The sequence below is a fragment of the Anopheles aquasalis genome, chromosome 2 (genome assembly GCF_943734665.1).
Source record: "Anopheles aquasalis chromosome 2, idAnoAquaMG_Q_19, whole genome shotgun sequence".
Taxonomy (NCBI): domain Eukaryota; kingdom Metazoa; phylum Arthropoda; class Insecta; order Diptera; family Culicidae; genus Anopheles; species Anopheles aquasalis.
The window spans coordinates 79,015,647-79,040,646 of NC_064877.1; the positions used below are offsets into that span (position 1 = coordinate 79,015,647).

General features: G+C 47.8%; 1 protein-coding gene across 1 annotated transcript in view; it reads right to left on the minus strand.

Annotated features, from left to right (window-relative positions):
• LOC126577291 (T-box protein H15-like) overlaps nt 1–7,003 on the minus strand; it is a 38,217-nt gene extending 31,214 nt beyond the window's left edge. The window contains exons 1-2 of the mRNA XM_050238803.1: nt 6,985–7,003; nt 6,799–6,942 (exon numbers count right to left, since the gene is read on the minus strand). Coding sequence (XP_050094760.1) covers nt 6,799–6,942; nt 6,985–7,003 — 163 coding nt within the window. The remainder of the gene's footprint in view (nt 1–6,798; nt 6,943–6,984) is intronic.
• Between the last annotated feature and the right edge of the window lie 17,997 nt (nt 7,004–25,000).

Here is a 25,000-nt window from a genome sequence, read left to right on the forward strand (position 1 = left end):
TACATCGATGTTCTAATTAAATTTGCATACAAATTACCCGTGAAACAATTGGATCAACAATGTTTAACCTTCCACCGTGTGCTGCTTTCGAAGCCTAGACAAGCGCGAGTGCTGTTGTGCAGCTTTCGTAAGGAATTATTCAAATTTTCTTCGAATTTATTCTAATTAGGCGTCATGTTCGCCTCACCGCTGGTGTGCCTGGCACCGCTGGTACCGCCGGAATGCTGTGGAGAATGATTTCGTTTTCTACTTTCAGCAGCAGCACAATCAGCTCCACGACGCTATGTAGATTATGGTCGCTGGCAGGCGGCAGATAAGGTTACCATCGTCAGCGCCACACAAACACACATACTATGCGCGAGATGGCAGTAAATCATCGTTAAATTTTGTGATGATTTATTGGGTTCAGTTTTCCCAGCATGGCGTTCGCGTAACGGTTCGGAGCCATCGCGCGGCACGGCAAGGAAAGCTCGTCAAACTTTGTTTTCCGTGGCCTTGTCTCTATCTCTCTGGGGGGAGATTCGGGGCAAAGGGGATTGGATGCTACTTCTTCTTCTTCTTCGCGAGAGGATTACTATTTGTCAGCTTCACGCGGTGATAAGATGCGGCGGAGGCGCGCTATGGAGTCTTTCCTGTGGTGCTCTATCTCGGGAACCTGGGCGAATGAGTTATGGGAATGGAGATGAGCATTAAGGCAAGGGCATCTCGATTTCGGTTTACAAAATGGAACATTACTACGCGGTGGAGTATTGTAACTCTGCTTGGCATGTTACTGTTCAACATTTACTAGATTAGAAAAACAAAAAACATATTTAAGATAATCACTCTGGTGTAATAGATTCACAATTGGGTGTCATTCCCTCTATTCAATCCATTGATAATATTATTTTTTCAACTAATATCACCTTCATCCATATATTCGTCGATTTGTAGCATAACTAAGAAAATAGCGTTAACTTTTTTGTTTTTTATAATTTTGTTAAGCCTACTATACCAATCTAAGGAAATAAGGACCAAGTACTTCTTTTTTCAAAATCTCCATGGATGAAACTAAAATGTATCCGAAGTACGTTCTGTTCAGATCCACTCAATTAAATTTATTCAACCATGACAACATTCCCATAAATTAAGAAATAAACAATCTAACGCCCAAGATTCAAATCTATGTTCCAATCAAATTGATTGCTTGATATTCCTTGGAGCATCTTCACGAATGTTGATTAGAATGTGTTGACTACAACACTAGGAAATCCATAAAACGAAACTATCAAACTCTTCGAAGAGACTAGAATCGTCAATATTCTGATGCTTGTCTCGAAACAACCTTTGATCGCCAGACGAATCGATTGTTCTTCCATAAGAAACCCCCAAGAAAGAAAGGTATTAATTGCGCCCTTTTTAAGTTCCCTTGGTTCCTAGTTCCAACATTCAATCAACCACATGGCTCCACGACCTCAGACGTTATTCAATTAAACGCTTTCCTTCCCCACCCGGCAATTTAATGCATTTTTTTTCTCTAATAAACTCCTTCGATGCCCGCCCATTTCTACATCGCACTCGCAGCGCAACACCTTCCCGGTGTTAAGTGGCATCAAAACGGACACAGGATTCGGTCGCTATTGTCCCTTACCTCCCCTTTTAAAGTGTCACGCACGATCAGATCGGAAACCCTTTACCCGATTTCAATTACCCACCCCGGAATCCGGTGGACGGTTTAACGGTTTAACGCGTTCCGAGACAGAGAGCGAAAGAACGCATCCAGCACGCGTAAACGGTGGTAGCCCTTTCTGAAATTTTGATGCCACCATCTGTCTCTAAAAAACATTATACTTTAGATTTATGACCCCCTGGGAAATCTATCCTGAGTGCCAGGAACCACACATTCCACCGTTTCGAGGCTCAACCACGAACGCGTTGCGTTGAAAACACCTCGGCCACCAAAAACAGAAGGTACTTCGTCGCTCGCAAGGCGATTGTGGATCGATTGGAAATGACCCTTTAATTATACAATTTATCAAAATTAGACAGAAAATCATAAAAAGGACGACGGACAAACACAGACAAGCACGCACGCACGCACGCACGCCGTGCTGCGGTTTGTTGATCGATTGCGTTGAGGTCCTTGATGTGGTTCCTGGATGTGTTGGTACCGACGCATATGGGTAATGGTAAAATAATAAGCTACTTGAGGGATAATAACAGCTTCGACTGTTGGCCAGGGGGAGCGCTATTCGTAGCCCTTGGAACCGTGAAGATCAACCCCTCTCTAGAGCGAGAAGATCGATGCTAACGGGATCCTTCCTTCAGTCCAGATGATGTCGAGGAAGAGCGCACATCCTGTAAATGTGCCTTGTGTCTGTTGAAGGACATCAAACACAACCAAACACATCGTGATGGTGCGTCATGGTGGTTGCGGTCGCGAATAGCTAATGTTTGCCGGCCGCGTAACATACAAGCCGGAGTTCGCTCGCGCCCCCAAATGAGCTGTCATTCAATCAACAACCAACACCCGGCCCCAGGCGCCCCGTGTCACTCTTGTATCGAGGACACAGAGAGGGGGAGAGAGAGAGAGAGCGGCGGAGATCCCGAAACCAATTCCGCCGCGAGGCCCACGATCGCGTGGTCGCATTTGTCGCGTAATAGAAAATTAGACAACTCGACAGCGGGACCGAAATCCGGGGGCACCACTAAACTGTGTCGCTGTGGTTGCCATCAATGGCCCGCGGAATGGGTTGTATCTGCCAACAGTCAGCCCACCACCGTCGCCACCAGGTGTTTATGTTGATTTTTCCAAAAACCTACGCGCGACCGCCACCGGATCGATTACCGCACCGACCGGAGACCGGAGAGTTGATGAAATTATGATGAAAAATTAGAAAAACCGCATGTGTATTTAGTCTAAAAAGGGGGTTGCCTCCTGTTGGCATGTAATTAATGCTGAAATGAATGTTAATTTTTTTTAAGGCAATCATTGGCGGAGGCGATCATCGAGCGAAGCGTTTTGAGCAATCGGGATGAGGAGAGCCGAGAGGGAGGCGTTCAGTACACCACGCACCACGCCGTGTTGGCCACCTAACTAGGCTTGGAATGCTGTGTGTTTGGCTTGAAACGAACCGCATCCAAAATTACGATAAAAAGGGAGAGAGAGAATCAATTTCACTAAACATATAATCAGACGCTAACCTAATTAATGGAAAGAAAAAGAAATAAAACAAGTTCCCCAAAAAGCGAACGAGAAAGAAAAGAACCGCAGTTCATATTCCGAAAATGCAAATCACTCCGGAACCACCAGCGGCCCAATGGTTCTCCAGCCAGCAGCAGCACAAAGTGCGGTTTGCGCTATTTATGTGGCGCGCGCGTTATGATACCTGGCGCACTCGCAGCGAGCGTTATACGTTGCGAGTTGCGTGAGATGCAGTTTGCATCTCCACTGCACTGCGGTTCACCACCACCCTTCCCCCAATCGCCACGCTATCAACCCTAATTACTGTCTGACGCACTAATGAAGGCGATAATCTATTTTAAATTAATTTATGCATTTGTTGCGCCAAACCATCGGCACGCACACGCTCCCTCGAATGCATCATGCAACCCCCCGTTATGGGAGGCCCTCCTCCTCCTCCCCCTCTTCCTTACCTTCCACCCTTTTTTGCAAACCTCCGCCACCTCCGCTGGAGCTTCCTCGTTCCGGGGGAAGTTTCGCGCTCGCTCGTCGCTTCTCTTATCGTAAGCGGAGAGTTGAGATTGTTGTCTCTGCTAATGTCGCCCACCGATTAGTTCTCCGCCTTGCATTTCGTCACTCGCTAGTCGCCGTCCTCGGAAGCTCACCGTCGTCGTCGTCGTCAGGGCGAACGATCGGTTATTAATCTCCTCGTCATCCGCGACCACAGCACAAGATCACCAACAAGCGCGCGGTATCGCGGAGTGATCGCGGGTATCGGGAGGTGTTTTGGCTGCCGAGGATTGTTGGAGCCCCCAAGTAAGCCCACGCGCGACATCAACGCGTCAACGCGCCGCGCGCCGAGGAATTCAATTCCGAAAGCGAACAGCCAAACTCCCGGCAGCCAGAGTAGCGCAGCAGCAGCTCGACGCGGATCGTCACGGATGGTGGCCGGAAATTTATGACAACTAACGGATTAACTCTCGGGGGGCTTCTGCCGTAAATTATGGCTGGCCAGCCGGCGTGAGCGCGCGCGACCAAGCTCTCTATGATTGAAGAGGTGTCTGGATCCCCAAGGATGGAATCGAGAGCCAGCCAGGCCAGCCAGAAGCAACATGTTATACACGGACCAAACGGACCAAACCTGACTAGCATCTTGTTGTACACGTTGTCGCCAAGGAATTTCATCAAACACAACACGGACCTTTGGGGTGGTGGTGCGTTCTGCGGAAGGAACCGTTAAATGGTTTTCGACAAAACACCGCTACCATCATCACCCGTTGCGAGTGTGAGCTGGCCAGTCAGCCGTATTTTGCTGATGAATAGGTGATAGATATTTGCTGCATAATTTGCCGACCATAAACACAAGCTCACGAGCTGAGGTGGGCTGGGGTTTGTGGAGAAAGAAGGAGCGCGAGAGTTGGCTTTAATTGAAATCTTGTCGTGGGCTTGATGTGTCGTTTGGTGGGATCGAGATGATTTTATTGCTTCGCCCGGAAAGAAAACAGTTGTCGGATGGAGTGACTAATCAATCGGAAAGGAAGGTGAAGCGACTTTGAAGTTGCGTTGGAAGTGAAAAACATTTTGAACATTTCATTTTGAAGAGGATTGTTTGATGATTTAGAGTTTGGTCAAGGAAGCATCAAGCCATTTGATGGAAAAAACTTATTCGAAGACCAATGTACAACTTCAACAACTACAAGTGGAGATATTTCCACGGCTATTCACCACTAATAACCACCCTTTTTGCTGGTGAACCTCTAGGACAAACTAAAAGTGCTTCCCACAAAAGCACTTCCCAGGTCACAAATCAGAAAACCGTTGTACGTCGGTTTTGACCTTTCGACGACTTACGAAGCGCCAGCAGAGCCAGGTGCTAGCCAGTCATTTTCACCCAGTTTCTCCTGTCGCCATTACACGGCCACGGCGGAGACCGTAAATCATGATCTTATTCAAATCGCACGTCGGCGCAGAACGCGCCACTATGGCGCGCGATGGTCGCACGGATGTCGGAAAAATAGCTTTCAGAGGTTGATGACGATGCTGTGGTGATGATTCTCACCCTCTTGTACTCAGGGTGGGGGTGAAAGGGCATTTCCGGTTTGTGTGGCTCGTGAGGGAGCGAGCTACATGACTTTTATATGACATCTCGACGCACTCCAAGAAGCAGAACTCGGAAGGAGCAGCTCCATTCAAATCACCCAAGATGGTTTATGGCCTGCTACTGCTGGAGGTGTGCTCGAATTCAGTGGCTGCTAGATGGCTGGGACGAGCTTTGTAAAGGGCTTCTGTTCAATCCAGCTTAGTAGGCTTTGTGAACTCGATTCCCGTTATTTCATGTTTTAGGATCATGATAAAATGGCAGCTTCCGTAAATATTATAATTTTTTATATAGAAACTGAAGCATAACATAAGTTTGAAGATTAAATTCTTATGTAAATGCAACATTAGCACCCAGAACACGTTGCTATACTGCTGTTGATTGGAAGTGATATGAGCATCTAATCATCACCATAGTACACCAATCGCATTACTAAAGGATGAATAATTCACAAAATACTCCGCCACTCACCCATACGGACCAATCTCACGCTAACTCACGAACCGAATGCCAGGAATTGTCATCAGGAACCCCTCACCCCAAGATCAAGACCGCGCGTGTAACGTTATGCTAAACATGTGTTTTGAGCGGAGTCGAAAAATAATTGGCCCGAAAAGAACCAATCTCCGGCTCGTCTCCTCGTTCTACGCCACCAACACCACGACACGGGCAAAGTGAATCCTACGCAAGTCCGGGTGTTGAGCATGAGGGGGTAACGCAACGCAATGCCACGCCACGACACCTTCGGGACACCCATTTCGGGTGGGATATTACATTTCAGCCCGCATACCAGCCAGTCAGCCAGCCAGCAAGCCAGAAATGGATCCCGTCGGTGTCACGGAGAGTGATGATGAATATTTCGACAACAATTTGGTAACCGGCAGCCCCTGGAAGCGGTATCCATTTCCCCGTTCCCTCCTTTCGATGCCGTACTCATCACTTTGAGAAGTATCTCAAAATGGTAGACAGTGAAGCGAAGTGTTGCTGAAGACAATCGACCGATTGTTGGAAAGCAGTAAGAAGAAGCGCCCATCGCATGCGGGAGTGAGTTGCGTCTGCTTCAATTAAAAAAGTATAAATCATGAACATGGTCATGTTAATCCATCCGCTACAATGTTCCACCACCAAACAGCCACCAGACACGAACACACGAACGAACCAAAGAGAGTCATCGAAGCTCGGATTTTCGCAAGTTATCATCATAACGGGCGGCTCCTTTCATCGCGAGCGAACAGGAAGTGGCCCTCGAGGAGCGGCCTCCGTTTGTGTATCAAACACTTCGGCCTCTCCCCCCCTTTCCGGTAATTGTTAGTAGTCGGTTCGTCGCCTGAAACGAGCCGGCTTGTGGCCTCGAGCGAACTGGAGTGTTGTTGTTTTTTTCGTGGGGGGAGTGGAAGGAAGTGAAGCAGAACGATGGCATTCAACTCGCAGCCGTTCGATCTCGCTAACAAGACACGAACACCTATCGAAGGTGTTGGCAGATCTTGGTGCTGGTGCTGCCGGGATTCGCTATTTAATGCCAAATATTCCAACTTACTGATGCTCCGTTCCGATGGTTCCCGGCTCGAGCTGCTACCACTCCGACCGGCCATGATGGCAGCAATCGAAAAGTCGGTTCCATTTCCGTTCGTTTTCTGTGAGGCCACCAGGGCGGCCGCGGCTGCTGCAGCTGCAGCGGCAGCTGCTGTCGTTGCAGCCGCTCCTGTCGTTCCACCACAGAGACTTTGCGTTCCGAGTAACATGTTTTACAGAATTCGAACTCAAAACACTTCCAGAAGCACGTGAAGCACGATTAGTTTCTCACTTTTTAAACCATAATTGATAGAACTACACTAAAAGAAAGCACTGAATTGCTGTGTAATCGTCGTTGGGCTGTCATTCACTACAAAAAACCATAACCTCAACCACACCGTCCACAGAGAAAACTCAAAAAGGAATCACAGTTTTCCCGACGACGAGCAAAATGGAAAACACGCCAATGCCGTCGCTCAATCATTCATCTGTCTCACTCAGCACCAGAAAACGGAAATCCTTTTCACCCACGGCGACCGAAAACAACGGACGAGCGAGGACGATTCGCTTCCGCCAGGCGGCCAGGCTAGTCGACGGAGTAGCTTCTTTTGGGGGTTTGCTGGTACGTAGTACCCCTAACGTGTGCCGGTAGCAAACTGCACGGGAACTGCATAACATGGCCGCCATTCGCCGCTGCCACCAGGTTCGCCGGGCGACCACCAGCGCGCCCACCACCCCATCACCGCCGTCGTCGTCGTCGTCGTCGTCGTCGTCATCGTCGTCATCAACATCGTGGCGTCTTGGTCGTGGTGGTCGTCGTCGTTGGGGAGTATGCGTGTTGCGTGTGGAGCCGACTCCAAGTTGTTGAAAGAAAAGAATCAGCCCGCGGCCTGCATGTCGCGGATTGCCAAGGATCGACAATGAAGAAGACACAGAAGAAGCAAAAACCGGGTTCGCCAGGTTTCAGTCCCAAGCCTTTCTTCCTCTTTCCTTGGCCAACTGTTACAGAGGTGGTCTCTCGCTTTATAAAATCATTTGCCTGCCAGTGAGGATCAATTGGTGATCAATTTCTTCCATTTCTAGGATATAAAACATCGTTAATCCATTAATTAATCGAAAGAAGGTAGTCTGGTGAACTGTAAATAGAAGAAAACGAACCAAAGCGATGCCAACATTCACTCGAAACCAGCATCCAAAACGCCGGATCGATGGAATGAACTCACCATCCCCTCATTTTCATCCCCCGGACGAGGATGTCACAAATACTAGCACAGCAACGTGAACAAAACGTAGCTCCACCCCCTTTTTTTTCATCCCCTTCTCGGAATCGCCGTGGAAAAGCGGGGAAAAGCTTTGTTGTTTTTGTTGTTGTTCCAAGCCCGATTCTCGGATGACGACTCGGCCTGCAAAGCAAAATGTTTTTTCTATTTTCAGATAAGTTTAAGAGCTTTAAGAAGCAATAATTAATTTAATATAATTTGTTTTTGTTAAATAAATTTAGTTTATGTTAACAAGAATGAATAATACTAGATTTTTGTATTATTTTTCATTTAAAAAACGAAAAAATAAAAATAGTCATTAGAGTAATATATTTTACTCAAAAATCTTTCAATCAAACATTTCTTTAATTGTCTAAAACGATTCCAAAGGAACAGAGTCTGGGTGAGGCCTTCGTTGCGGTGTACCAACCGTGACGGTATCGCCCCTGCCAGGCCAGGCCGCGTCGTCCGTGTGCATGTGCTGAGACGGACACATCATCGCCACCACCGTAGAGGAGAGGAGGGAGGAAAGGAGCGGAGGTTAGTAAATAAAAATGTCTCATTTTCAACGGCCACGGTTCGGAGTCAGCTGGAAATAAGAGAGACACAAGGGCTGCGCTCGTCGTCTGTTTCCCGGTGTTCTTCAGGGGATGCCTTTCAACGCGTCCCTCCGATACACCCTATCATACCAAGCGAAGGGTGCGGCACCTAATTACAACAATACACACACATACACCCGGCACAGGGAACTCAAGCAACGCCATTTTACATTCCCCATAAAGCGTACCTTAACCCCCTTCTGGAGTGACACGACACTCTGCGACAACGACAACGATGATGATGCTTCGATGAAGAACATTTTACACTTTTTAACGAGTCAAGCAACACACCGTTTCCATGGTGGCCACGGCGGCATATTAATGGACGCCAATTTGCGCCCGCCGAAAATGGCACCAGGCGCCACTGGAGCAGTTCCGCCGAGGCCAGAACGCGCGTTCGCTAAATACTTTCACGCCGACATCGTCACCATCGCCGCCATCGTGACGATTAGATAGCCTGGCAACCGTCAGGATGACGACTACGACGACGATGGTGACAATGACTACTACGACCAAGACGACGACGACAACAGGTTGTGAGACTGGCTGCTCAACTGGAGGACATTATTAAATGAAAAGCTGCTGCTAGCAAACAACATGGCCACGGCCACGGTGGAACCCATTGGCAAATAAACACCAAAGTGAACAAGCTTCTTGAGACACACGCCGCCAGTGGCCACCATCGAGACGGGAGCCACGTCACCGAGCTGGAACACCGTTTAGAAACCTGGGAAGAAGAGTTAGAAGTGCACGTCTGGTGTGGTTAATGAGGAAAATTTGATTTTATTAAGATGAAACCATCCATCGCCAGGTTTTCCCGGGCATGGATAACCATCTCGGCGAGATTTTAACATGAATTTGCATAATGATAAGCCACGCAGGACGGCATTGTGACGTCAGAACCTTAATGTGTGTTCTAATTTAAAATTCTGAATGTTTTGAGGGATAAATTGTTGAGGAAATCTACTTTTGTCCCTTAAAATTTGAGGAAACTTCAAGAAATCGATGATACTCCTTCCAACACATCCACCAGGAAAGGAGTAGAGACCTCAGCTGAGCTTCTCGGCAAGAATCATTAATATCCATCAACAACCGGAGGAGCTGGAGCTCGTTAGCAGCGAACGTTCGTCACTCGCTCGGAACGATCGTGTTGGTGTGTTCCTTGGCTCAAATCCGGTGGCCTGACAACTTACCAAGCCCATTTTCATCAAATTAACAATCCCTTCCACTCCATCGCACCAGCGGCCGTGAAGCGAGATGTTGTCGCAGCTGAAGACCATCACAACCACCGGCCTGGGGTTTTTGGCACCAAAAAGGCAGCACCACAACACCGCAGCACCCTTGGGACAGAAGAAGGACATGCCTGCAAGACCCTACAGGCACCGGAGGAGGTTGTAAAGCCTTCGGAAACCTCCGAAAAGGTGTGATCTCGTTGTAGAGCTGCCGTGTTGGCCGCCACCATTGTTCGCCCGGTGTCTCGGGGTCTTTATTTACACTCCAGACCATAAACCACTCGGCCCCAGGGAAAGATTTACGACCACTTCCACCTCCGGTCCCTCCGTTTTCGTCATCTTTTCGGGGTTGGTTAGTGCGCCAAGGTGGCTTCCATCTTGTTCGAGACCCACTGGAGGCGCGAGGGTTTCTCAAGAAACTTCCTCTCGCGAACTGGGCGCAAACATGGCTGCCCGTCCGTGGCTTCCGTGCGACCCCAAAAAAAAGCGACATCAAAGAACGAGCGAGCGAGCGAAACGCAAATAGATGGGATACAATAAACAAATGAATTAAACTATTTATGATTTTATGCGCCCTTTCCGGTGTGCTGGCCTGGCCCGGGAGCGAGAGCGAACGTGAGCGAACGCTTGGAAGGGGAAACGGTTCGAGGTTCTGGCTCAGAACCTACCAGAACCGGCCGGTATGTTTATGGTCTGCCATTCTTTCATCACTGCGCTCACTACTCCGTTGTGTCGCCTCAGAAAAATCTCATCAAGAACGACGATTACACGTACGCATTTATGCCGCGGAACCGGACGAATGGCGGACGAAACTTGTCCAGATTGGAATTTTACCGGATTACAAACCAGCACAAAGCACTGTACTGAAGCTACACGAAGAAGACCGGAACATGATGTAAACTGGTTCGATACAGTTTGTTACTTTCTCGTCTACATGTTTGCTACAGCTTGTTACCGGCATTACAACGATTATCGATCCTCATCATGCAGCTCATTACGAGGAGGGCATTAGTTTATGGTAAGGAAGCGCTATAAAGAAGAACTCATCTTGATGATATTGTTTGCAGTGGTTTATAAGCATATAAAGTAATAAAAGGCTGTCTCCCTTTGGTAGTTGTAAGGGATGTTTGAAAGCTGTATAAATCAGGTAGGAAGTTATAGAGGTGTATGCAAAGTGCAGGTAATTTAATAGCTAGCTAGATGAAAGCAACAACGAGAATCTGCCAGACACTTGAATTTTGAAGAACAAATCGACGCACAACAAAAGATATTCTTTTATCTTTGTTTCTTTAATAATATGCGAACAGCTTCTATATGTTTGAAATTAAATTATGAATTTGGCTTAAAAATACGTTGCAACTGTATCTTATTATGTTACTAGCGAGTAAGCGATCCAGAGCAAAGCGGAAGATCTTATGAAAGATGCCAGTTATAGCTAACTAATGGCCATTAATTCTCAATTCCTCTGTTGAAAATGATTTCCTAATGACAACTATCGCCATCCAGACACTCTATACGTTCACTCATTAACAGCTTTATCACAAACTTCATACAACCATAATCATCTATTCGGTTCGGCGCTATTCAGACCTAATGGATCTAATGAAGTTCAGCATCCCTGTCCATTTCTTCTCCTTCCATCCAACGAACCAGATACGAGCGACTCAAGTCACAATCGACCGCTTCTTTCGCTTCGTAACCAACCGAATCCGCCGACTGCTCCCGCGTGGCCTCTGCTTATCGTTTTCCACATAATTTATAAATTTTCTTTTACGAAACCGAACAGAAGAAAAACCCTTCTCCTCCACCATTCCACAAGTCCTAGGGGTCGAGTCACGATAATCGGTCCCTCTCTCCCCGAACGAACGAGCGAACGAATGCTGTAAATTCTGCATCCCTTGCCCTGGCCCTGGCACCAGGGAATGGAAAATGGAGAAACGGAGAACGGAGTCGTCGTCGAGATCAAGGCGCAGATTGCGGCTCTATTTGTGTGCTCAGCTCCATCCAGGTCCGGGGCGGGTTAAATGGTTAAAAGTAAAACATTCGAACGCGGAACGGAACGGGGATCGCATAACATTCTCCCCCGGCAAATACTCGGCCCATCTGGGGGGGTGGTTTGGGTGTTTCCGGTTTCCGATCAGGCCACGACGGACGGTGATGCCGACAGTCCACCGAAAAGCGCTCATTTCTCTTCGCATTCAATTGGGAAAGGAGCGTTCGTTCGTAGGAGGAGCTCGTTGGTTTGTCCGGGGACGTGCCATACCGGACAGAGTGGCCCCGGAGGCGAAACCGATGCCGCCCAAGAGATAAGGGACGGCGAACACGTTGCAGCAGCAACGACTCTGCAATGCACCGCGGTGCAATATCAATAAACAGACGGACCACCGAAAAGCGAAGAAGCTGGCAAGCTGACCACCGATCTACCAATTTCGTGTTTTCCTTTTTTTTATTTGCTGTTGTTTTTTTTTGTTGTTGTGGCCGACCAGATAGTGCACGGTACTGCCAGTGCAAGTTATCTTTAAGAGGCTCACCAATCACCCTCTCCGAGTCGAAGAGCGCGCGCTCCAATCCCGTCAGCGACCCACCAGTGCCAGTGCCAGCGGCCACTTAAACCCGGCCCTTCCGTTCGTTCACTCGCTGTTTGAGGTTTGTTTTCCCAATTACGTCCCTCGGACCACGGGAACGCAACTCGGTGAACGGCGAACGGCGCACGGCGTGAACAGCAATCTGCAGATGATTATCCGCGAGAGACGCAAAGCAGATTCCGGCCGGAGAGCGAAGTAGCGGTGCACACTTTCTAGTGTTTGTCGTCGTCGTGGCGCAATTGGCCACGCTTCCGACAGTTTCAAGTGCTCGGATCCCGATGGTCTCTTATCGATGGAGCTGGACCGCAGTCCGTGGTCGGTAAACAAGCTATTGGCGAATCGATCGCGAGCTCCTCAATCGGTCTCCGGTCCACCACCATCGTTGGCGGTGTGCCGAGGGGTAATGATATCCGTTCACCGGGCTGCTGCTGCTGCTGCCATTTCCTTATCGGCTATAAGCATGGTTTATGGGGTCTTTCTCTTTCTTTTTCTCTTATATCACTTGGCTTTGATTGGCTGAGAAATGCTGGGGGCCACTTTCGCAAATACCAATATGGCACATCAAACGGGATGCCGACGACCACGTCGGAAGGTGTTCTGCTTACCGTTAGTTTAGGGATTTTTGATAAGAACATGGAAAGGGCGGCCACTTGTGCGCGTGGTTTTGCACTGAAGGAAGAATAACTGTAAACACGAGCGCCTATCGTGTGCATATCAATAAAATTATAATTTATGGAGACCGAATGCCTATGCGTCAGAACATTCTCTTTTGTATAGGAATAGGAAAAGGTATAACGTTGTGAGGATATGTGGTTTTTTTATATTCATAAAAATCATGAAACGATTATCGTGTTCTTGACCACGGTTTGAAGTGCTCATTCTCTGCATTAACTTATTTATTTATTAATATTTTTACATTTTTACCCATTTTTGCATCAAGCGAAGAAAAACTGACAAAGATATCTGTTTTTGAAAACCTTCGCTTCATACATGGCTCAATGCAGCTCGTTATTTTGAAGCACGTTTCCTAAAACCAATGTTTTCAACGTCAGTGCCCACCGTAGCATTAAAACTTCTTGGCCGATCGATCTGCAATTTTGAACACATAATCTGTCCACTATTTGCCAGGTAGTCTCGTTGAGTTTTCATAAATATTGTTGATACTTTTTTAAACAATTATGTAAAACTCGTTTTTTTGGAGAAAATCGTAAAAAGCATCGGGTTTCTCAATTTAAAAATTGTGCCAAAAATTGACAAATTCAACAAAAACTGAACGGGGCTACCTACATAAACTTATGATCTATGAAAAGAATATTTATTTGTATTTTTCTGATGCCCCTTAACGCAGCTACGACTGGCACTGTTTTTGGTTCAAATCGAAAGACTTAAGCGACGAACCCGGTTTGATCATTTATCAATCCGTCACCGTCAAAGTATGATCGATTTTTCAACTTTCAACTTTATTCAGCTTATCAATTTGTTAATTAATTCGTTAGTTCTCATTTTCCGAACCAAAGATTTATCGATCCGTCTATTGAATCCTTCTTCTAGCTCCTCTATGTTCACAACATAACAAGCAAGTGTACTACTTAAAGAACTAGACTTAATTGATCAAATTTAAGTGTAATTCGTACCTAGCTGTGACCCTTTCCGTGACCTTATCTCTACCTCATTTCAATACCTTGACATCCATTACCAACAATGCCAACCGATCCTTCTGCCCCTTCATAATCTCATATCGCCTCCACTTTGAATACTCATAAAATCCTTACACCACCAAGGGTCGGCTGCGAACGATGAAACAAACGCGATGAAATAGCCACACCATCCCGTCGGCCAACCGTGACGTTCGTGACGTCGCTCTCGTCGAGCGTTAATTTAAGGAATTGCTGCCCGCGACCTGCTAGTAGATCCGGTTCCATCCCCTTCAACGCCAACGATGGTAATGAGATGGTGGCCAATCGATAAAGTTGTGCCGGGTGCGGCGGAATTAAAACAAAACTCTCCTCACCCAGTGGCCGATGGCCGCCCAGTGCGGGTCGGGTCTCTGACCCCCTCCGCCGACACACGCGGTCACACTAATTGCGACCGCCAGGCAATCGATGACTTATGATGAAAGTAATGAGCATGGCACATGATTGACCGACAGGAAATGTGCAGCAGCCAGCCGAGAAGGGGGAGAATGCGTGAACGTGGAAAATGGCGAACCGAAAAGGGGTTGGTGCGTTCGTCCTGCGCCAGCGAACGATGCAATCGCTGTGAAAATGCCGAGTAATTTATCATGTTTTCGCATTTAACCTTCATTAGGCGGAGAGAGAGAGACAGGGCCAAGGGGAGACGATTCTCCTTTTCTTCCTTTCCGATCGGTCGATCGATGATGCCGAACAGCGGTGAAACGCTTTTGATGATAAGGGCGCCTTTTGCTCGGCCGCAGCCTTTCATCGATGATCATGTTGATTGGTCCCTTGGCCTCTGGTCCAACCAACGTCTTGGGCGGCCGATCGGACACCAGCAGTATCCTAATCAATCGAGGTGCCTTCTCATTTGGCATCCCTTTTGATCGATGCCGTCGTACGCTAATTGCGATTGACGATCATCAAACCGATTGGATCGGATTCGCACTCGCTGCCTTGTAGTGCCAAGTGGTCTCTACCTAATCTACGGTGTGCCCTCGGTGAGATAATCACCTGTATTATCTTACGAAAATGTGTGAAACATGAAGTGGATAACACGCCCTCGAAGCACGCATCGCATCACTTTCGCACCAAAAGCACCAAGTGTCCAAGGGATTGAATGCGTCGGATCAGCTTCAAATTGCCACTTTGGAAGATTACTTCGTCGCTGCGTGAGGTCCGGAACCGGAAGCATACTGTTGGGCAACCACGGTCAGCTTTGGCGGCTCTGTTTCAATCCCAAAATTGACCACAAAACGACAAAAACCAACGAAACGATCGGTCGGACCGAACCGGACCACAAATTAGAGGGCCCAAGAATGCCGCAGTGACAGCGGATTGCCACCAGCAACACCCCGGGGGAGAGGGTAGGTGTTGGTGTTGCATTTCCTCTCCAGGTCGCTACCGGAAGAAAGATTCATTTTCCATCCAGTGGACCTCCTGGGTTTCGAGTCGCCTGTTTTAATTATTTAATTCTTTTCGTATTTTCCATTTCCTTTCCAGTCCATTCCAGCAGCAGAAGCAGCAGAAGGACTGCTCAGTTTGAAAGTTGACGAACCTTTTCATTACCCTGGTACGGCCCCTGGTGGTCGTCGCATTCTTCGCGAAGGACATTCCGTGTCATACCTCGGACTGTTTGTGACAATTTGGTCAAATCACAAAAGGCCACAAGAATGGAAAAACTTGGCAACTCGGCCGAACGTGAAACGCATAAATAAGGCCGACAACGACGGCGGTGATGGTGACTTCCTTTTTATCATTATTTTCCGACGCTCCGTTTGTCGGTTTTCTTTGTTGCCTGTGTCCTTAGCCAACCTAAAAAGGACTCACTCTCTCTGTCTCGTGTGTCCGGGTGCACGAGGATACTACCATCATTCCACCAGCTGTCCATCCTCCGGTGTCCCTTTTTCCGGTTTTCCCTCGGACACGAGGCACAGAAGTCGCTTTTTTCTTTAAATATCACGAGCAACATTAACGGGACCCTCGGAGCCGATGAAATTACTCCCGGTGTCCCTCGCGTAACCGCATCAACGAGACCGCGCCATTGAGTGTCGCGAAAGTTGGGAAAATAATGTTATTATCCTATTCGAAGGTTTGACTTTTCGGTCTCTTTTTCGGTCGATCGAGGGCCGAGGGCTTTTCTGGGTGTGTTTTTTTTTGTTTTGTTGGGTTTTGTTTTCCGCCATCCACCTCCGGAGCCAAGAATGACCACAACTGAAGAGCCGTTAGCTAATTTAGGGCACAGTGTTGTGTCGGTTGGATGGTTGGTATTTTTGGGAAAGGTTCCTCCTATCAGGGTCATTACGGTTTTGGGAAATAAAAAAAAACAACAACAACCGGTCGTAACGGTGCCACCAAACTCATCGCAAAACGAGGCCCACGGGACCGCGGGCGCCTTTTTCTCGGGTGACTATCGGGTGCGATAATTATTGGCGAGCAGACTGATGCCAGGCCCTCATCGGGCCTTATTGTTCGCTGGTTCTGCACCATTTTTGCGCCAAATTTTTACGCCAACGGTCGAGCAAGCGGAGATGTAAATTATTCCCCGCCCAAAATCTGTACCATGAACACTCTGTTGGAAAGATGCGCAAAACGTAGTGAAATAATAGCAAAATGAGGACTTTAGAACGGTAAATGAGAATTAGAAACTGTGTTATTTATGGATTTTCAAGAGAATAATCATTACATAAATTTTCAGCAAAATGGAAAACAATTTGATTATGTTATTATGTTTTATGACTAATTTATGTCCATTTCGAGGAAAAATACTGTGGAAAAGTAGAACTATAACACAATCAGAAAATATAGACTACGAAGCAAACAAATAATCAAATTAAACAAAAACATAATAAAGTACCTATACAAACCCTTACGAAATAGATGCGTAAACTAATTAATAACAACCTCTTCATTAGCGAGCACCATCAGAGGCGATCCAATGAGAACGTCTATCCACACTCGACACAAACTACTAACTCAAACCATCAATTTGCATCTCTCCTCCCAACTGATCCAGCCCAGCGTATCACTTCCATCGGCTTTGCACAGCTTTCCAGGCAAATGGCAAATGATGGTGCTATTAGCAGGATGTTTGGCAGAAGCAGACACTTCATTGTACCGGGGCCAAGACGAGGGTGTGCGGCCACTTATAAAAAAAACCCTCCCCACACTAAAGAAGCAACAAAAAGGCGCCCGGCCATATGCAAGTCGCCAAACGTTTATCTACTCAATCGAAGCGATTTCCATTCGCGTGGGCCCATCGTTGGCTCGGTTGCTGCTGCTGCTGCTGCTGCTGCTGCTGATTGGTTCGCATTTTCGCAACAATCTATTTTCCACTCCCTCCCGGCAAGTCTGTTCCCGTGGCCCCGTCCAGTGCTCACACGAAAACGCATAAATAATGCAGTCGCCAAACTATTAATTACGAATAATTTATCGAAATTATAAACCCACCAAGCGACCACCGCCATCATCATCATCGGAGGAGGAGGTGGAAGGCGTGCTGTGGAGCTGCGGAGGCCTTTAGCACATTAACCACGCTTAAGACCGAGTCTGAGACTGCATCAGAAGCAGCAGCAGCACCACCACCGACAGTCTGCCGACTGACTGGCTAATGGAATCGCTCTCCTGGAGCACTCCTCGCCTCGCGATTGCAACCAGTGGTGGCTGCTGGTGGGCAACCACTCATCGGTCCTCCTTAGCCTTTCACGTCCTCCTTATGCACCACACAGACACACACTTTATCGGCGCCATTTTGAAATCATCGCACGCAGATCGCCTTGCTTGGTGCATGCAACCGCACATCGCAATCGAGAGCATCGAGGGCTACTGTTTGCCAAGGAACACAGCATGATCGTCGAGTGTTGCGTGAGTCACAGCGCCACAAAATGGCAGACAGTCCGTGACGCCGTTAACAAAAAAACAGGGAAAGGGGATCAAGATATCAAGATGCCAACCCCGGCCACGATTCCCAGTGTTTACCTCTAATTGCCTCTTGGTGGCCATCATTTCAAGTGCGAGTTTCGTTCCAAAGTTTATCCAAATTATAACACACCAACCAAGAGGGGGTCTGTCGGATTAGAGGTGCCATCACCGTTGCATGTGGCTTATCAGAATGGCGTGCCAACAGCAGAAAGCACTTTCTTCTTCAACTTTGGAGAGAGAGAGCAAAAAATTCGATTCGAAGACCTTCTTCTTCTTGGGGGACTCCAACGCCATGTGACTGCGTTCCGGGCATTGTGTGAGGCCCAGTGGAGCTGGCTTCCTGTTAAGATCACGCCACCACTACTGGGCGCGAGCGTACACGGTTTGATGGCCGAGTGATCGATGAGATGAGTCGTGGTAGAACGTGCTGTCTTCCGTTAAGACCCACCACTCGCCATGGAAGCTCCAAAAAGGGTAAATCTCAGTTCCAAGTTCAACTCTTCTCCATCTCTCTGCCATCTCATTTCGACAGAGCAGAGACAGAGGGCCTGGTGGAAACATCTTAATGGGTGGGCAAACGGCCAACCGGTGAGCACAGGATACGCTGTATGGCCGATGTGGCACCCTCTCGGTGAGGTCCATGTAGGGATCGATCCATGGTGGAATCGGAGGAAATTTATCATTTCGCGCGCGCTCTCGAGCACGCGTGCGAGTGCAGCCGCGAACTCAACCCGTGGAGTGGCGGACACTGTGCGGGGGGACTTGTCGCGATCGTGGACCGTGTTCGCTTGATTAATGGTGACCCCATGGACGGCGCACGGACGGAGCGGACAGACAGGCCCGTGGCTCGTGGTGCTTTCGCTGACAGTGGAGTTAGAATGTGTGGTCGCGGGGGGGGGGGGGGGGTAGGAAGGGGTGCAACCGAAGAAATTAATATGGAACTCCCTCTCTTCTTCCCCTTCTCATGTGTGACGGGTTCGACGTCCCCCAGGCATCGTAGGTGGGCTCCATTTTGTGTGGATGATGTATGTCGAGAGTGGATTGTTTTCGTAACCCTGCACCCGCTGTCGCTGCCGCGGCTGTTCATCGTCCTCGCAGGAGCTTCTGAGGCCCCATTCGCGGTGGTCAATGTGGTGCAATTAGAGCACGTTTGGAGCGCGTTGGAGTGGAAACCAGCGCCGCAATATTGGTTTCTGAGTTGCGCAACCAAACGAGGCAACGGAGGCAGAGCAGTTTCGAGCGTTTTAAGAGAATCTAATCTGAGTGTCATTAAACTGTGATCTAACTAACTCAACCAACGCATCTATCACCGGCGGTCTCAGAATCGACAGAGAGAGCGAGAGAGAAAGAGAGAGTTCGATTTTGGTTTGGTTAAGTGGATGAAAAATATCAAACGTTTCGGTTTTGCAATCATAAATATGATTTCTTTTTTTTTGTTATAGAAAACCAGCTTAGTATGTATTTGCAATAGCCAATACTGTCTCAGAAACTAAAGGGTAATAAAGTCTAATGACTCAAGGATGATGAGTGCAGAATAATAAACTGAAGGATAACAAAGGCAGTGGTTTCGTCATGAATTGTGATTATGCTGAAATACAAATGAGTCAAATATTCTGAATCGAACTAATTCCCCTTTTAGTTACGTAGAAGAAGATCCTAATTTCACGAAAACAAAAACGAAATAATGGTGAACATGCAACTATTTTAAAGTTTTTACTCCGGATTTAATTTTTCAACATAAGATTTTCCTTGAGGGTCTCAATGCATTACTAAAGCTGCAATGAATGAAGTACTGTTATGTCTTTAGTTACTGAACAGAGAAATTGTAATAATTGATAAATTTTTGTTAGAAGAGTAATCAGAGCTAGTTTTCAGTTAGATAATCAAGATGCTTTATTGCAGGACACTTATGCTAATTAAATGTGTTTCTAGAGCAAAATATTCTCTAAAATAAACCTCCAGAAGAACATTCTATAATCAGGCCTACCTGTCCATACTTTTGTGCCCAAATTCTTATCGAATTAATATTCAGTTTTCCAAAGAACATCTTAAAAAATCGTGGCAAAAATCTGAAGTTAACTGCCTCAGCAAGTAATTAGCTTTAACCTTTTACATTTCAAAGCTCTCGTCTCGACTGAAACGACTTAACTTCAACACCAATTAGTTAACCTCCTCTTTGAAGTGATTTGAAGTGATTCGCACCATTGAAGTGATTGCGACATGATGCTATAGTTCAATCCAATCCAGGTTCGTTTTAGACCTCCCATTGGCGTCTTTCGATGCAAATGGCGTCGCCCCAGCAAGGCGATTGACCCCTCCGCGAGTTGGATTGAGCAATTAGATGAGCTACAAAAAGGATTGAGCCACCAGAACAGACCCCTTGCCAGAGGGAATGGGGACCAAATTACAGTGTCACACTGCGGCTGCTGCCGTTGATTTGAGCTCGGAAAGCCGGAATCGATGCTCCACCCATCGCCGATGGCAACTCGCCCGAAAAGCACCCGGACCTCGAGACTCCCTTCTCGAGCACCTGGACCGACTCCCATACTGTCCCTCCAGAGAGGGGTCCATTTCCGGTTCCCCGCTCGTTGCTCCACTAGCCGTTGTTTGTTTTCCCGAAGCCCCGATCGTCGACTAACGTGTCATTACAGCGTTCCAGCCACCGGTGGACCCCCGATGGCCCGAGTCACATGGCCACGCTCGCGCGGTTGTTTGAAAATAGGAAATTATCATGTCCACCGCTCGGTCGCTCGTCCGCTAATGACAGAGTGTCTGTGTGCCGGTGGTTGTGTGTGGTCTCGCTAAAGAGGGAAAATTGAGTCTTCAACCTGCCGTACGCCCTGGCCACGAACGCCATTTTCCACAAACGACAACGAGAACTGACACACGATGGCGGCCATGGTGCGTTATCAGCTCAATTATTGAACGGAACGGAACGGAACGTCTCGTTCGTACGTACGGTGCAATCAGATGAGTGAGAATCATGACAGTAAAGGAAACGTCCGGTGAAGGTGCTTATGTGCCAAGTACGTTGTCAGAGTGTAGACCACCACCCTTCCGAACCCTATCATTACACCATTACATGTTCCTCGCTGTCATCTAACGTTCCAGTTCGCTTCAGCGATCAACTAGCTTTCAGCGTGTCGCCGGCGATCGATCGATGACGATATTGGACGATGAATTGAAGGCGACGCTCCCTAAAGTGCCAATCAACTCGATTCGCCACGATCGATCCCGGTACATGTCACAGCACATTGCACGCTTATCAACAGAAGCCGGGTGATCAGAAATGGCCGTTAAATTGGGATCGGTCGGCCCCTCGATCGGTCCCTTTCCAAGGAGTCCTTCTCGAAGTTCGAGGTTCGAGGAAAAATTGGCCACAAAAATGTGCCCTAAGGATGCGGTCCTCGGTAGAGAAACTGAGAAGGAGACTCGTTGCGAAGGTCACTCGTAGCTAAAATAAACAATGAGCGTCATAAATAACGCTTCCACACGGGGTTGTACAACCACCACAAGGGATGAAAAGAATGGCAAAGGCAAGACGGCAACACGGGCCGTCTGTTAAATACGTTCTTAATTACGCAAGGCTCCGGATATTGGAAAGTCCTACGTGACCCTTTTTCCTTTGCTGGATCTGTCCTGGCTCGATCTTCGCCTCTGGAGGTATCGGAACCGACCGAAGAAGGAAGAAACGTTTTTGGTCCGTTAAAACGGATCCCGTTCCCCCGAGTTCCCGGTGCCCGTCATCCGTCATCTGGAATGTCAAAACATTCCGCACAACCCCACAATCTGGGTCATGTTTGTCGGGAACATCCATTAGCCCTATTGTTCCCTGATTCCGTGCGAGAACGGGGGAAAAACGGGACGGAGTCGCTCAGTCTCACGTTGGCACGTTAACAATGTCTCAAGTTAACAATTCATCACGCATTTTGGACCACAGACAGACAGACGGACGGACGGGACCTGATGGTTCGATGTTTGATGAGGATTTCCGAGTGGCGTCCTGTCATCTGTCTCTGGCCTCTATTGATCTGGAGTGGAGCAACACCTTTCCTGTTCAATTGTACTTTTCGTAAGGGTTCCTCTGAGGTCTTGGCCTGCGAAATTGGCCACCGGGTCTACTGGAGCGTGAAATTTACGAGCGCTGAAAGTTAATTAAAGCAACTGGGCCAGCGAAGGGCCAGCCCAGGGGTCTGAGGTTCGATCTGTAGACTGGGTTCTTCTATGCGGTTTTTAATAGATTAATTTAGGACGATCTAATCAGTGGCGATAGTTTTTTTGCGAACAATCAACTGTGGAAGCACGATGATCCGATGATCTCTTCAAACCAATTCCGTTGCCAAATGGATCCTTTAGTTATTGGGAGATCTTAAGAGATACGAAGTCAAGCCAAGCATTTAATTAAACTAATTTAGCTCGCCTATCGTTTGATCGAAATTTAGCGCGATGGATACTAACTCATACTATTACCGTAATAGAGAGAAAAAATAAAAAAACAAAGCCAGACCAATCGAATCGCTACAAAAAGGTCTAATTCGAAGGCAAGCAATAGAATTCTGCTTCAGTAAAACATAACAGACCAACTTTCTGCTCCAAAACCGTGATTTATGCACAAATTGTTTTTGAAAACTTGTGTTTGCATTATGATTGCCGCACTCAACAGCAACACCAGCAGCACGATACTAAACGATCATTCAGCTGGTTGCGCCTGATGCTGGTCCGGGCACCTTATTTATCATGGCGGTTATCATTGGGCATATCAAATGCGGAAAAAAGGAAACTAATTAATCGCTCCTCGTATGCACAACGTGTCCTCTCGATGTGGCATCGACGTGTGTCGCAGGAACGGAACGCGACTGCGAGTCAAAACATAAATCACGTTCACCACGAACGACAACGCCCGGAACGGAATGGAAGGATTGAATGAATGCAAACAAGAAAATCGGCGATCGGTGCAACGGTGTTGGTGCTGGTGGCTGTTGGGTAATTTATTAAATATCCAGGCAGCAGGTAGAGTGTAAAGCAAACTTTTACGGCCATTTTCAAACCATCTGGCCACCATCACACCTTTCGACCGCCGAGGTCGAGCGGAAGAAAGTTCTCTCCGGAGCGGGTGTTCGGTTGTGGAGGAATTAAAATGTAACAGCAGAAATGTGGGTGTCGCTTTCCATGGTTTCCGTTTCTTTTTTGCTTCTCCTCTGCACTAGATCTGCAGAGCGTTACTTGTTTTGTTTTTGTTTCTTTCTCCGATCGTCGAATTCGGAGTTGACCAGCGAGCAGCAGCAGCAGCAACCTGGAGAGCGTGGCAAGGCAAACAAAGTTTTATGATTTATGTGCCCTGGGGTTTGAATTTATGTTTCGCGCACAAAACCACCATCGTTGTTGCTCGTAGTGGTGGCTATTTGGCAAACTGTTTTACTCTGCCTCGATGAACCACCTCGTTCTGAGAAACGGGAATTGCTGGAAATTCGTTGTCTAATTTTTTTGGCTGGAGTTCTATCGAGAGCACAAAACAATTGCTGACCAAACATGATGTAGAAACCCGTGTTTTCTTATCAGGTGACCTTTCGTAAGCATCCTGGAATGATGTCGAGCACGCTGGCATCCAGTTGTGCTCGACAACTTTCATCAAACCTTTTCATGCGGCTCACAGACAACCCACAGTGCAGGAAGGCTCAGTAGCTCTAACACTCAACACCCAACGACCACTGGACACTTCGACACCTTCCAGCCCTTGGCACGAACCGGCTGAGATTGTTTGTCCGGCTGCAACCGATCCCGATGACAATACAGACACAGACGATCACCCCGGGGACCTAGACAAAGATGGACTCTCGCGCCATAAATCAGTCCGCACCACTGCGGTGCCAAAAGGTCGGCAAAGAGCAAGGGCAAGAATGCGGAAGGATCTACGAACTCCCCCTTCCCGGGGGACTCCCGGAAAGCAGCGCAGCCAGGTCGCAACAAAGTCCCAAAAAGTGTTGTGTTCCTGGAGCTCGATTTCACACCTGTAGGTGGTAACACCCGCCCTGTGGTGAAATGGTGATGTGGATAGAGGTCCCTAGACTGAGCGAGAGAGAGAGCGTGACATGCAAAAACCACATCCAGAGAATGGCCAACATCAACAGCGAGCGTCGAACAATGCAGAACACCAATGGGACCTCCTGGACACGCACAGGACATCCTGGAGACTTCTTTCTGAGCCACAGCATGTGTTCCGAGGCGTGTATCCCTGTGTGTCCTTTATTTACATCTATTTACATCCTACAAATCGGGTCCCTAATGCTGGCCGCTTTGTTGACACAACAACACGGCCAACAATGCGTGGTAATGGGATTTGTTCTTGTTCGCCCTGACCAAAGGCAACCCCTGCCTTCACTCCTCTCCTTCCCTTTCTCCTTCTACTCTGCACATCTTCTGCAGCGTGTGCTGCAGTGTCTCGGTGTCACTTTCGGAGACTCCCAGCCATCTACAAAAATCCCATTAGCTCACTCACGGGCGAATCATCCTCCACCAGAAGGACTCCACGAGGACATTCCGTATAAATCCGACATTAAGCCGACCATTTCGGGCCACTTTTTTTCTCTTTTTTCTGTTCCCCATTTCTTTTGTCTTAAGTTCTACGCTTCCTCGAATGGGGATCCTCGCAGCTTGCACTACTTTCACGTCGCCTCTCTTCATCGCACCAATTGGACCGGTAAGCCACCGTTACACCTGTGACATTCGTAGCCACGGCCGGTCCTGGCCCAGGTTCGCAAAGGATTTCCAGCGCACTTTTCCCCGGTCCATGTCCATTATGCGGCTCGTTGCCGCTCTTTTCTCTTTCGTTGCTCCTTTTCACTCTTTACGTCACCTTTTTTTCCTTTCGGACTCGCTTCTGGTGTTGCACCAGCACCAGCGTCCTTGTTTAGCAAGGCATTTACGGTGAACGACAGCTGATTAATTGAGGTCTATTATC